This window comes from Balaenoptera ricei, chromosome 18 (genome assembly GCF_028023285.1).
Source record: "Balaenoptera ricei isolate mBalRic1 chromosome 18, mBalRic1.hap2, whole genome shotgun sequence".
Taxonomy (NCBI): domain Eukaryota; kingdom Metazoa; phylum Chordata; class Mammalia; order Artiodactyla; family Balaenopteridae; genus Balaenoptera; species Balaenoptera ricei.
The window spans coordinates 73,633,707-73,648,838 of NC_082656.1; the positions used below are offsets into that span (position 1 = coordinate 73,633,707).

General features: G+C 40.3%; 1 protein-coding gene and 1 pseudogene across 1 annotated transcript in view; one reads left to right on the forward strand and one right to left on the reverse strand.

Moving 5' to 3' along the window:
• Positions 1-15,132, forward strand: part of PCCA (propionyl-CoA carboxylase subunit alpha) — a 374,750-nt gene that overhangs the window by 304,996 nt on the left and 54,622 nt on the right. The window contains exon 21 of the mRNA XM_059903326.1: positions 5,793-5,846. Coding sequence (XP_059759309.1) covers positions 5,793-5,846 — 54 coding nt within the window. The remainder of the gene's footprint in view (positions 1-5,792; positions 5,847-15,132) is intronic.
• On the reverse strand, positions 4,394-5,538 carry LOC132352704 (large ribosomal subunit protein uL29m-like; annotated as a pseudogene).

Below are 15,132 nucleotides of genomic sequence, written 5' to 3' on the forward strand. Positions count from 1 at the left end.
TGAAAAGTGAAGAAGTGGAGACCGTGAAGATAGCTTGTCAAGGTATCTTGCTTTGAAGGAGAAGAAGTGGGCTAGCTTGAGAGAAATATCTGTGGAAACTTTTTTTATTCTTTGTGTTTTGTTTATTGAAGAAACTGAGTCATTTGTCCTGTAGAGTTGTGTGTTGCCAGGATTTAGCTGATTGCATCCCAGTAGTGTAGTGCAACGTGCTTTGTCCTCTGTTTCCTGTAAACTGGCACTTGGATCTTAAAGATGTAATCAGATTCAGGTGCCATTATCTTTGGCAAGACTGAGCCATGAGTGGTGTGGAGTGCCTCCCTAAGAGGCCATACTGTCTGGTCATCCTCTGTTGATGTTCAAGTTTAGGTCAATAAATTCATTAAGATTTACAAAATGATAATATTCTAATTTTGCCACTCTTTCGTCATTTATTACCTGGAACAATACTTTAAAGAGAAACTCCACCTCAGCTACTTCTTAGGTTACCCAGGAGTATTTGCCTAGGAAAGATAAAATTAATGTTTGATCCTTTCCTTTTATTTACCAGTTCTCAAAGAGTGAGTTCCGTATCATTCTTCAAAAGTGACTCAGTTGGGGTATTGTTTTTGCTTTTGGTATCCATTTTGAACTCACCAGGTTTAAACATACTCGATATGTTTTATTCCATTGCAGTTAACATCCTTATTGATTGTCAGATTATCCCATCTTTGGCCAGAGGGAGTTTCTTCAAGTTGGTTCTTGCGTCTTTTTGACGTGACCACAGTCTTTGATAGCTCCCTTGCTTTCTGATATGACAAGATATAGAAGCCTCATTTCTGCCCCAGACCTGGGTTCAGCCATTTTTCCAAGAAGCCTTGATTTCTTTGAGGCGGAAATGGTATTATTTGTAGATAACAGTTGGGGTGCTGGGGGTGCTTGTTGCTGTGAGGCCTTTTCAGTGTTTCTGGGGAGGGTTCAGACACTATGCCACCAGTGTCATCTTACCAGAATCCAGTAGCCTCACTTTTCAGTCAGAAGTTTTCTCATTCTGAAGCATTGTTGTGATTGGGTCTACTGCTGTAGTATAAAGGTGATTGACTCTGCTGATTCTTTACTGGGAAATATGGCCTGGATCCTGTGGCTCTCCTGCGACAGGCTTCTGAGGAGGGAAAGTTTAACCACTGCTGGGATGAGGTCCTGGTCTGGTAGTCACGGGGATGCTTCAACCGAGGTTTTCTCCTCACTACTCTGAAAACCTCAGCAGCGTAGAATTCATCAGGTTGTTGGGCTGCCTACCCACAATCTAAATTGTTCTGCACTGTTCCTTTCCCTGATTTCTTGACAGCTACACTTCTAATTCTCCCCCAGCTAAAACTTCTGCTAGACGAAGAGTGAGAAATACGAAAGTCACTCTTATCTGTCATAATATGGAAAACTTAAGAATTCTTGGTGAAGATGGACCTTACATTTCCATTTCTGCAGCACTGACTTATATGTTTGTGGGATTAAGGAGGAAGTACAAGAAATGGTCCTTGCCCTTAAGGAACTCACCATCTAATTGATGACCTAGTCTAAGACAGTGTAGAGATATTCTATCCTGTACAGTCAAAATACTTGGGTTGGGAATCTCGCTCTCCCCCTGCGAGGTAGGCAAATTGCATTTTACATTCCTGCACCTTTAGTTTCCCCATAAACAAAATGTAGATCTTCAGATCTGTTTGCCCTCCAAATTCTGAAGTTCTGTCACTGAATCAGGTTTAGTTCTACTGCTGTGCTCGCTCAGTCCTCGAGTCCTCCTTCCTGAGCGATTGCAGTAGCATTTTCCTTGTCCTTCCAGTCCGGTCCCCCCACATTTCTATATAGCTTCAACCTTAACTCAGGCCGTCAGTCCTTCTGAAACATAAGCATGTCACTTCCCATTCTTAACTATAAGAACTTTGTAAAGTTTGCATTCCCTCTGGGCAAGATGTGACCTGGCTCTGTAATTACTTCTCAGTTTCCTTTCTTGGTACTTCCCTCCATCAGCCAAACCTATCTCTGGCCATGCTGAACTACTTACCATTCCTTAAACTCACCATGCATTTTCTTAATCTGAAATTTGCACAAACTGTCCCATCAGACCTAAAGTTTCTCTTTTGCTTCCCATTTGGAGAATTCCCGCTCATTTTTTAATACCCATCTCTTCTGTCTATCTCACATCTTCCTTAATCTTTCTGGACACTTAGCTGGTCTGCCTTCTTATCCTGTAACACTCTGTATGTTTTGTACTATGGCTTTATCATATTGAATTATAATTTATTGTAGAATTCTGTTCTTTCCTTTGGTCTCCTGGGAGGTGAGTCTTAATTCAGCTAGCAGTACTCAGTGCATAGCTGTTGGACGGATGGTTGGCTAGCCGGGTGACTTAAAGTACAAGTGCCAGCATCAGAACCTAGGATTCAAGCCTCAATTGTTAATCTCTTCCCCACTGAGGGAAAGAATCTATTTTATTCCATCCTGTGTTATATCTCTTTTTGCCTTAAGTTATGCATGTGCATAATAGGAATAACAGATAAGCTAAAATGAAAAGTCAACTAATATCTTCCACCCAGAAATAACAGTTAACTGTTTAATGTGTATTATTTATTCTAGAGTTTTATCTATAATGTATAGAATTTTTAAACAAGATTTATTCTGAACATATTGTTCTTTCTTTTTGCATTTAGAAATATACCATACACATTTTTCATGTCGCTAAAATTTTTAAATGGCTGTATGGGTATACCATAATTTATTTAACCGGTTTCTTTTCTTCATCATTTATTTACTTTTTAAAAAATATTTATTTATTGGCTGCGCCGGGCCTTAGTTGCAGCACGTGCAATCTTCGTTGCCATGTGCGGGATCTTTCTTTGTTGCGGCATGCAGGATCTAGTTCTCTGACCAGGCATCAAACCTGCGCCCCCTGCATTGGGAGTGCGGATTCTTAACTGCTGGACCACCAGGGAAGCCCCACTTTTCTTCATCATTTAGATTGCTTGAAATTTTTAGATTCTGTAAACTACACTGTGATGACATTTTCATAGCTTTATTTTTCTGCCCACTCATGACTTTTTTCCTTAAGATAAATTCTTAGAAGTGAAATTATTGGATAAAAATACTGACTGTGAATTTTCTACTCTATATCACACCACCTTGAGTACGCCAGTCAGGTTACTCAAGTCACTTGGCAGTATTTGCAGGTAGGGGTAAACATTTTGGTATCATTGTGTATTAAACTGCTTTTCTTCTTATTGATTTGACTTCCCTCAGTCAAGGAACCAGGGGTTCAGCCTGAATTCTAGAGGTTTAGTCTGGGTTCTGTGACTTTAGTGATCATAAAGATCAGAGTTGGTAAACCTCCACTTCTTTAAAAAGAATACAGTTAGGATACGTCTAGAATTAGTTCATGGCATGCAGTTGAGTGGAGACTACTAATACTTTCTCCAGGGCTACATCGGAGAACTTACAAAAAATATCATAGCTGCTTCGTTAGAACTGCTTAATTTATTTGTGTAGTCTTTGAAGCCACTGAGCCCTCTCTGATTAGCACAGGAAAGGAAGAATTTTGAAGAACAGGTTAGGAATAACGAGAGGAATTTTATAAGTGAGAATTATCTGAAAAAGTATAATTTACTTCCAGTGTACTATTTAATCATCCATTTTTAGTAAAGTAAAATTCAAATAAGGAAGATATGCATAAATAATATTGTATTCACTTTGAACATAATTTATTTACAAATAAATGCATAACATAGAGATTATTTTTTTTACTACTCTCTGGACATAGAAGAATTGCATTGTTCTTATTGTTATTTTAAACAAATGCTAACTCATTTTTTTTTTAATTAATTAATTTATTTATTTTTGGCTGTGTTGGGTCTTCGTTTCTGTGCGAGGGCTTTCTCTAGTTGCGGCAAGCGGGGGCCACTCTTCATCGCGGTGCGCGGGTCACTATCGCGGCCTCTCTTCTTGCGGAGCACAGGCTCCAGACGCGCAGGCTCAGTAGTTGTGGCTCACGGGCCCAGCTGCTCTGCGGCATGTGGGATCTTCCCAGACCAGGGCTCGAACCCGTGTCCCCTGCATTGGCAGGCGGATTCTCAACCACTGCACCACCAGGGAAGCCCGCTAACTCGTTTTTATAACAACTTTATTGAGGTATAATTCACATATCATACAATTCACCCAAAGTGTACAATTCAGTGTTTTTTAGTCTCTTCACAGAGTTGTGCAGTCATCACCACAATCAATTTTAGAACATTTTCATGCCCCCCAAAAGAAACCTCATATGAATTAGCAAATCATTCCCCGTATCCTCCCAACCGTCCTTTCCCCAATCAACCACCATTCAAATCCTTCCCTCCCCTTCCCTCCCCTCTCCTCCCCTCCCCGAGTCCTAACCACTGGACCACCAGGCAATCCCCCCACAGATGTCTTTTATCCAGGCACCAGGTCTAGCTTTTCCCTGAGCAATCTGAAGAAGGCTTAGGGCATCTTCTCTTTCCTGGACAACTTAAATGCATCCATGGGAACTTCCCTGCTGGTCCAGTGGTTAAGAATCCCCCTTCCAGTGCAGGGGACTTGGGTTCGATCCCTGGTCGGGCAACTAAGATCCTACATGCTGCAACTAAGACCCGACGCAGCCAAACAAACAAATAAATAAAATTTTAAAAACAAAAATAAAAAAATGTAACATGTATTTAAAAAAAAAAAAAATGCAGGTCTTCCCTGGTGGCGCAGTGGTTAAGAATCCGCCTGCCAATGCAGGGGACACGATTTCAAGCCCTGGTCGGTCCGGGAAGATCCCACATGCTGCGGAGCAACTAAGCCCGTGCACCACAACTACTGAGCCTGCGCTCTAGAGCCCGTGAGCCACAGCTACTGAGCCCATGTGCCACAACTACTGAAGCCCACGTGCCTAGAGCCCAAGCTCCACAACAAGAGAAGCCACCGCAATGGGAAGCCCGCGCCCCACAACGAAGAGTAGCCCCCGCTCGCCGCAACTAGAGAAAGCCGCGTGCAGCAATGAAGACCCAACGCAGCCAAAAGTAAATAAATAAATAAAATAAATTTTAAAAAAAATGCATCCATGGAATCCACTACCTTTTCTTACCGTTCTGAACTTGGCATTGGCAGTCTCTCCCACCCGGCCTCCTGCTCTAGAGTTAGGAACGTGTTTCTTTTTTAAGTAGGACACACCAGAGTTTATGTGCACCTTCATTACTTCCATTCCTTAATTGCCAACAGGCCCATGAAGCTCCAACTTTCGATTTTTATTCCCCCTAACTCTTTGGGTCATCAGAAAATTCTTGTCCTTTTTTTGACAAAGTCATATAAAGTAATCTATATTGGTGAAAAGATGTGATATATGGTATATTCTTAGGCAGCAGACTAAGATAATACCTGTAGCCTGTGCTAGCTGGGGCCTGAGGAGTTACTGATGACCTGGAAGTCTTCTGGGTGGCTGAGAGTTTTCCTGCAAAGAAGAGCCAAACTACAGCAGTTGACTTCTATCCCTATGGATTTGCCTCTTCTGGACATTTCATGTTAAATGGAATCATATAATATGTGCTCCTTTGTGACTGACTTCTGTTGTAGCATGTATCAGTACTTCATTCCTTTTTATGGCCAAATAATATTCCACTGTATGAATATACCATATTTTGTTTATCCATTTATCAGTTGATGGACATTTGGGTTATTCAGCTATTAGGAATAATGCTGCTATGAACATTCATGTACATGTTTTTGTATGCATGAAAATTCATTTTATACCTCTCTTTTTTTTCCCCCAGTGTCTTTCTCGAGAAGCAGGTGGCAACATGAGCATTCAGTTTCTTGGTACCGTGGTAAGTATGAAAGAATTATTATTTTGTATATTCTCTTAATTTACAGAGAGAAAAAGTGATCATCTAGTTATATAACCCATGTGTTTGAACTTGGCTTCATCATGGTTTTGTTTTGCTGTTAAATGAGATGTCTTTGTATAAGAAACGTGTGGGAAAAGATTCCATGATAGAGTAATTTTAGCTATTTCTTATTAGAGACAAAATGGTTTTTAAAAGTATCTGTAGTTTGTTGAGTCTTTTAAGTACTTTTTTCACTGGAGCCTTTCTCCCCATTTTTAATAAAAATAAGAACATATTTTAAAAAGATGCTTTTGAAAATAGTGACCTTGGGAATTCCCTGGTGGTCCAGTGGTTAATACTCTGCGCTCTCATTGCCGAGGGCCGGGGTTCCATCCCTGTTCAGGGAACTGAGATCCCACAAGATGCCCGGCATGGCCAAAAAACAAAGAAAATCGTGACCTTGCTGTTCTGTTCTGTTTTTGTTTTGTTTTGTTTTTGCTCAGTTTTCCTTCTAGCTTTTTTTATTAGGTGCTTTCGAGTCCACATTTCTAATGAAATTGAATCATAATTTCAAAATTATTTAACTCTACCCAGTGAAAATAAATTTAATTTATAGTTATTATTTTTACTTATAGGTTTATAATTATCATATTAGCAGTATTAGTTATAATTTTCAAAATAATTTGTTGAAAAGGTACCTTATTGTTTTAATTAGCTTTTCTCTGCTTATTGCTATTATATTTGAATATTTCTCCATGTATTCACTTGCTAGGTATCATTTATAATCTGTAAAATGTCTGTTCATGTCCTTTGGGTACCTTGTTCAGGTTGTAAATTCACACTGGGTATTTCTGTTAGGTCCGTGTGTTGAGAATATCAGAGGACAGACCTGTGGCTTAGATCAAAAGAAGAGTGATTTTGCAGCTATTGAGATGGGAAGGATATTAATGCTAATGTGCATTTACTGCGTGCTTTGTATATGTATAGAGGTGTAGTAAAGTTTACATATTAAAGTATATGTATAGGCACCTGCCCGACGTGATGTAAATTTTAAGTATTGCTCCTGAGGCTTGTGGTTATTCTTGTTTTTCTGATTAATAAGTACTACACATGCTTATTTTTTTAATTAGAAAATTTAAATATTATTTAAATGCATGTCATAAGAAATTGTATTCGTGTTCTCCAAAGAAACAGAACCAACAGGATGTGTGTGTGTATTATATTTTTATATATTACAGAGAGAGAGATTGATTGATTGAGTGATTTTAAACAATTGGTTCACGTGATTGTGGATGCAAGTCCAAAACCTGCAGGGTAGACCAGGGAAGAGTTGCAGTTCAAGTACAAAGTCAGTGTGCTTGAAGGATTCCCTCTTGCTTGGGAGGTCAGTCCTTTTTCTTCAACTGAGTGAATGAGCCCACCCATATTATTAGAGGGTCATCTGCTTTACTCAAAGTCTACTGAATTAAGTGTTAATCTCATCTAAAAAAATACCTTCGTAGAAACATCTAGAATAATGTTTGGCCAAATATTTGAATACTATTGCCTAGCCAAGTTGACACATAAAATTAACCATCACGGAAGTATTCATTTTATTCCCTAGAGGTATTTAAGTTTTTGACAATAGACATATGCTTCCAGAGATAGATTTATACATCTTTTCATGCAAGAATAAATTGTGGATATCTTTCTAAGCCATTACAGAAAGATCCATGTCATTCTTTTTCACAGCTACCTGGAATTATATTACGTGAAGGTTTTTCTGTACCTCTGTGTTCATGCTAGAAGGGGCACTTATACTGTCTCTGCCGCTTGATATCTCTCCTTGGATTCCAGTAGATTTCTCAGGGCTCAGATACTGAAAACTGAGTTCTTGATAGCCACAACCTGCAAAGAAACCAAACCAACATAAAATTTCTCCAGGCAGTTTTTCCTATCTCAGAAAACGGCAGCATAAGCTGAAGCCTTGTCTTTTCCTTGATTCCCCTCTTCTGTCCACCACTCCCACTGCCCCCCATCCTGACCAGAGTCTTGCAGCTGCCAGTCTTCCCACCTCCACCCCTGCTCCCTGCTTTATCATTGATGTAGCAGTTAAAGTGGTCCTTCTAAAATATACATCAACTCAGCCGACCTTGTTGCTCTTCTTCAAACGTGTCGGGCACAGGCCTCAGGGCCTCGTCATTTGCCTCTCTCCTGCCAGGCCTCACTCATGGCCTCATCCAAGCCTAATTACCTCCCAAAGGTGGCACCTCCAAATACCGTCATATTGGGGATTGGAGTTCAACGTATGAATTTGGGGGGGACACAAACATTTAGTTCACAGTATACACTTAGTTGGTAGAGCTACATACCCCAGAACTTTTCCAGGATATCTGTGCCTATTTCAAATAGTAAATTGTCCGGGTTTGTTTTGTTTGCATGTTTTTTGGTGAAGCAGTGAGTTTGTGTATGTCAGATAGTATAAGCTCACAGAGAAGTGGAAGAGATCCAGTATTTTATGCAACCCGACTTCCTTACTTGAACTGTGCTTCACAATAAGGAAGAATATTTTGTTACAACTTGAAGAATGCAGAAGTTACCGTTTTATTCCAAATCTTGTATTGCAATCATTGTTTATATTTAATTTTTTAAAGTTCCATTATCTTTAAAACGCCGTAATATTAAGACAAACATATATCTCAGTAAGACGGAATTTTTTTTTTCTTGTGAAAACAATACCTATTGCCCGAAAGAGAGAATAAGCTTAGACTACTTTGAGCAGATTCTTCATAGCTGTGCTTTTGGCATTTACCCAAGGACTCTTGAGAAACTGTCAAATTATACGCCTTTGAAGCTTAGCCAGAGATCTTAATGAAACCAAATCATGCTGAAGTTCTTAAAGCTAGTTTAAATCTCAAATTGTACATTTTAAATTAAGTTTTTATTGATAATAAATATACTTTATTTCTTATTAGCCTTGAAAGCTTGAGTAACAATATCTGTAGAACAAACATGTTTTACAAAGATTTACCATTAAGAATGGTATTAATATGACCCTTGTTACACTAGCACAATTAGATTTCAAAGTAAGCATTCACGAAGTAACAGCGATTAATGACAACCATCGAAAACAATCTTGAACTCCATCAGTTTAACTCAGGAGGGTAAACTTAATATGATAATTCATCTAGTTGAATTGTATCAGCTTAGCAGGAAAGTATGTAAATATGTGACCCGTACCTAGTTTCTAAACGGATGCTGTGCTTATAGATTTATCAGTTCCATTAAAGAACTTGGGGGAACTTCGGAATTTCAGCAATTGTTCCCTTGGAGGCTGAAAACCCAACCTGATCTCATACTGGGACCATTCTGGTCTGCATATTTCCATAATTTGCCTTTGCTACTATTATGACAGCAAGACACAAATAACTGTTTCTAATAATATCAGATGGAGTTGTGGAGGACAGCATTTTAATGTAGTAAAAGACCTCCCCCTGGGGTTGTTATTGCTACTATAGAACAGCAGCTACACAGTTGCAACTGTAGTCTCTTAATTGATTTGTTTAATTAGCAAGAGCTGAAGCTTGGGCTGAGTCTTGTCATCTGATATCATAGGACCCAAAAATCTGCATCATTCATATTTATAGATATAGGAACATCATCAAGAAGTTTTACTTTTTCTGAAAACTCACTTATGCATATGGAATTTTAATAGAGTAAACTCCCATTTGTTAAAAATCCAAATAATTGGAAAATGAAAAGAACTAGGTTTGTTATTGTTTTTCTTTACCAGTACTCTTTTGAGAGGTAAATTATGTCATGCGTTTTCAGTTATTATTGTCTTCGAAAAATAAACATCCAGAGAACTTCTTTGGTCTTCTGTACCTTATAAATCCCTCTCTTTACATGTCTGACTCATCTCTAGTCTTCATTTGCCTTTTTCTCCCTTCTCTGTTCCACCCTTTCTCTGTATCACTGGGGTTTCAGGAGGGGCACGATGGCTTATTGGGATTTCTTGCATGCTGGTCCCATGTCCTAGCCTTTGCAGCACCCGGGGGCCTATTTCCCTGTGTGCTTACCCCTTGGCAGGATATCTGACTGAATTAACCCTGGGACTTGCCCCACTTAACCCAAGCTGCACTGGTCCCAATTTCCTTGGATGGGGAAAAGAGAGGGGACTGGGAAGTGTCTAGCATAGAACCCCAGAGCCTTCATCAGACAAGCACTTCCACCCTGTACACACAGGGCTCCATCCCCACTGGGTCAAGCGGTCCTTATTCCTGACCCTCTTCCCCTCCAGCCATAGAAAGCAGGTGGTGACCACAAGCTAGACGTTTTGTGGAGGGTTGAGGAAGTCTCTCTGGTTTTTTTTTAATGCATTTTATCATGCTCAGAAGAAAACAAATCTATAGCATCCCATCCAGCATTTCCCTCCAATATTCAAAATGTCAGCTAAAAATGTGGGTAAAATAAGGTTTTATGAGATGGGCTCTATATGCAGTCTTAATCTTGAACATTGTTTTCGTGGTAACGTATGTTCTGTGTATCCTGTGACCAACTTAAGCATTAACTTTTAGACTATAAGTTTACTTTCTAGCCTTTTGAAATCGGCTAATATAATTTGAAAGTGCAGTTGTTAATATCCCATTGTGTGATGCATTTTGAACACAAATTTAAAAGAAATTGTGGACTGCCTGCTCCGCTACATGCTAGGAAGTGTGACAGATGAATGTGACTTGGCCTCTGTTCTTCAATAGCACACTGGCTGCCGGGAAACGCAGACAAACCAGTATCATGCGTAAGTGCTGAGATGGGTTATGCAGAGGCTAACGTGCCGACAGAGGAAATTATAGATCTCTTAGCTTTACTTTTTCCCTTCTGATACAAAAGCTGTTTGTATCAGTAGATAAAGTATAGACCATAGGGCATAGCTCTTTGAATAAGAATCTACATTTCATATCCTGTTAGTCATTACATTTTTTAATGAGCATACATAAAGCTTGGCATTTATTGGTAGTCATGGTAGTCGGTCACCTCCCATTGATTGAGCATCGATCATGTGATGACATTGAGTTCTGGCAATCCACAGGAAAAAGACATCTCTGCCAGCAGTGACCCGCTGTCAACTGAGGATATAGAAATACGAGTGTGATGAGAGTGATAATAGACGTCTGTATGAAGGAGAGGTATTCCGGGGCTTGGAGAAAGGAGATGGGGGAATTGCGAAAAGCTCCCCGGTGAATATGTCCGGCTCATGCTTAGACCCTAAGGATGAATAGAATTTGCAGGCAGGGAAGGGCATTTCAGATAGAAGGGAACAGCATCTGCAGAGTCCCTGAGACAGCATGTTCAGAAACTGCTCTGTGATAATGGTGGAGAAAGCACAGGGAACAAATGAAGGGTGAGAAGCATGAGGTTGCCCGTGGGTTTAAGGAAGAGCAGGTTGGCTAGTGAGGGTGGCAGGCAGGTGGCAAAGGTCTGTGTGGGAGATGAAACTAGAATGGCAGGAGCTGGGTGTTGCAGGACCATGCTAAGGAGATTAGACTCTACTCTTTAGACTTTGAAAGAAGAGAATCTCAGTATCACCTGAGGTGTATTTTGTTTTGTCTTGATTTTAAAGAGATCTTGAGAGAGTGAGCAAATAAAGAAGAGGTCCATTTGAGAGTCTCCTCTTAAGGACCCAGAGTCTAGTTTTATATATCAGGCAGAATTGAAGATGATACTGAGGTTTCTAGATGTGATAAACGATGCAGATAACTGTGGGAGCAAGAGAGGAGGAAGGGAAGGAAGGATTACACGAGAGGAAAGGTGGAATAGATAATGAATTGGGTTTTGACCATTTTAAGTTTGAAATGCCAGAGGGACCTCTATGATGTAAGGGAAAGACAAGGAAAATGATGAAGGGTGAGCATGTCAGCGGGTACTTTGTGGGCATGAAGAGGTGATATCTGAAGCCTGCAGTAGGTGAAGTCGCCCGAGGGGATGGTGAAAGGACAGGCCCAGAATGGACCCCTGGGCAATGCCCACATCCGGGGGAGGCATCTAGCGTCTCTAATATAATCATTTTAAAATGACATTATCTATTGTCCAAATCATTTCTATTATGTGTGGCTATTGAAACCAATTTAGTGCAACCTCAATCATGATTTCACAGTATCCTAGGGTGTCTCTAATTATTTCATAGTATCTCAAAATCCTGCTGCCGTCTGCCAAAGATCCTCAAACTAAAATTGATTTTAATGAATAACAGAACGCCTTACATTTGTGCGATGCTTTAGGATTTTAGAATTCTTGTTTGATTCCATTCAGTTTCCAAGATAGGCCATATAGCATCTTAGAGGTAGTTGTAAAAATTACACACACAACACTCTTTGAAATGTTGTCAATTTAAAGTATTTGCAGTTACTCAGTTATATGTTCACAAGAAATTTCTGTAAACTACCAGGATGTTAGTGAATTTTGAGGTGAGGGGTTTGGGGGAGGTATACTAAATAAAGCTTGATTTCTTGTGTTTGAATCTTATATCTCCCACTTACCAGCTTTGTGAATTTGAACAAGTTACTTAACCTTTCTGGTCCTCAATTTTCTCATCAGCAAAATATCTACTTTCATGGAATTGGTAATGGTTGAATAAGAAAATGTTGGTAAAATGTTTGAAAATAGTAGGAACTTAGCATACAGTGGCTCAACTATTATTATAGCCCCTGAAAATAAGGAATACACTCTCCCTTTGCAATCATTTTACCTCGCTTTTTTCCTCCTTTTTCTTGCTTGCTTTGGAGACATGCTGTCATCTGAAATTGTAATCTCAACTGAGATCACACTTGGTAGGCAATCTATCAAAATATTCAGAAGGAAAATACTTCTGTTTTATTTGGAAAATCTAATTTTTGTTCATCCTATGATTTCTGACCGCCTCACACAGTTAGCATACCATTTGTCATTGAATGCTAAATATGAAGCACGTATTTAAACCTGCACCTGTGGCAGCAAGTTGCTTAAGAACATCTGCTTCCTTGAAGCGTAATGAAGTTCACCAAGAACAGCCTCGGCTTTGGTGTCTTGTGTTTGAAAGGCAGCATACTTTTGATATAGGACCTGTTATGATGGTGCTTATGGGACTTCATAAACCAGCCTCACTTTGAAAGGATTTTAGTTTAGGAAAACCATTTAAGGCCATTGTGGTGTAGTACTACGTATTGCTGATCTTTCATACATAAAATTAATTGATTGTTGTTATTTACCTTATGGTGAGAATGATGTGGAAATGGCAGCTCTTTCTCATGGAAGCCAAGTCAGACAGTGGTTCTCAAACATGAGCATGTGTAAGAATCACCTGGAAAACTTGCTGAAAATGCAAATCCCCGGGTTCCAGTGAAGCTGATTCCCTAGGTTTGAGTAGGGCCTAAGGATCTGCATTTGTAAAAATCAGTTTAAAGTAGCCCAGGACTAGGATTTGGAGTATATTTTCACACTTAATGTAGAATTAGTATCTAGTTTAGGAAATTGATACCAAAAACTACATTGTATTACTGGTCTTATGAGTCGAGCATAGGAACAATGTTGTGGTTGTTTCTTGTTATAGTAAGAGGATAGGACAAGCATTTGATTATTTGAAATAATTGATTATGTGTTCATAATACATATTTTTTAATCAGGTAGGGACATGATAGGACCTAAAGTATAATTAAATCCATAGTATCATCAACTGTATCTTTTAAGTTTACTTATCCACTGCAGTCTTTTAGATTTAGTCCGAATTATTCCAAGTCTTAGACCCACAGGACAGTGACAATTTTTATTTTGGGCCTAGATCAGTGTTTTTCAGTCTTGTCAATAGTGACATTCTGAAATGGATAATTTTTTGTTGTGGGAGACTGCTCTGTGCACTGTGGAACGTTTAGCAGCCTCCCTGGCTTCTACCCACTAGAGGCCAGAACACCTCCCCAGATATAACAACCACAATTGTCTCCAGACATTGCCAAATGGCCCTGGGAATAGGGAGGGGGCAAAATCATCCCTAGGTGAGAACCACTGGCCTAGACTATATGTCGTAGTTGGGATTTCAGAGTTTTCTTTTCTCATTTCACTAATAAATATAATGTTCTAGAGATGAGCTCTCTAGAACAAATGTGATACTTCTCAGTGGCCTGAAGCTTACGAGGTCTTACATATACGTGCTTATTATACACCCCGACCTACTCAGATGCCTTACGCAAAGAAAATAACAGTGAACTTTAGCTAGCCTGATGCTTGATTTGACTTAGGAACATGCTTAACTACTGGCTGTGTGGGTTACTTGTTCTTAGTCTTCCTCATATTGGATCATAAATCAGATCTGTTCTGGACAGCCATTCCTGAAAGGTAGGCCAAGTTCTAGTTTGTGTAATTGCATTCTGTTTATTCGGATCCTTTTAACCATTGGAATAGCCGTACTGTTATTGTTCACATGAGACCCTCCCATCCTGAGTCCACAGCGAGTGTACAGTTACTACCCGATCGTAGAAGCCACTGCTCTTCCATGGGCTCCACTTTGCCTGTCATTGTCCTGGTGAGATGCATCAGGTAGAGTACGTTTCGTGCATCACCTCACAGCGGCATCGGTGAAGAAGTACTTTTCTGTTCTTTTTCAGCTAACATTTAATTGCCTAGCTCCGTGGTATTCTGTGGCACTTTCCCTGTGCGTGGGAGGTATATGGCAGGACGCCTGGCAAGGCGTGGGAAGTCCAGTAGTCATTAGTAGCTCAGGTGCGTATTCTGAGAGGCAACTTTCCCAGGCTGGCATATGTTTTGTATGGTGTAAATTCTCAAGATTGTGGGGGACAGCTGAGGTAATGACTAAGGTATCAGTGTTAATTACCTAGGTAATTACCAAGCATCAGGGGACACGTGAAACCGCCCAGTGACCTTGTGTGAAATGGAAGCCCTGCCTAGTTTAAGGGTGGGGAGATAATTCATGTGTAAGTTCTAACAAACAGTCACCCTTGGAGTCCACTGTGTCCTAGAGCTCAGACCACCCCTCTCCTGTCTCAGCTGTTCGGCAGAGTGGACTTTAAAACAGGGGTGGCCGGGAGACAACGAGCCCCGAGCGCCTGCAGCAAGCCTCCTGCTTTCGGCTGGTCACCTCGTTTGCTTCCCACAGCCGTTGAGATCATCAGCCTGCCCCCCACCTCACGGATGAGGCGATGCCTCGGCTGTGATTTGTCAGAATGGCTCGTACGGTGAGGGCAGCCGTAGTGTCATGCCTGGACCTGGCGGCACACCTTGGCTTCCTCACACCAGCACGTGCGTGGTTGGGATTTAGGTC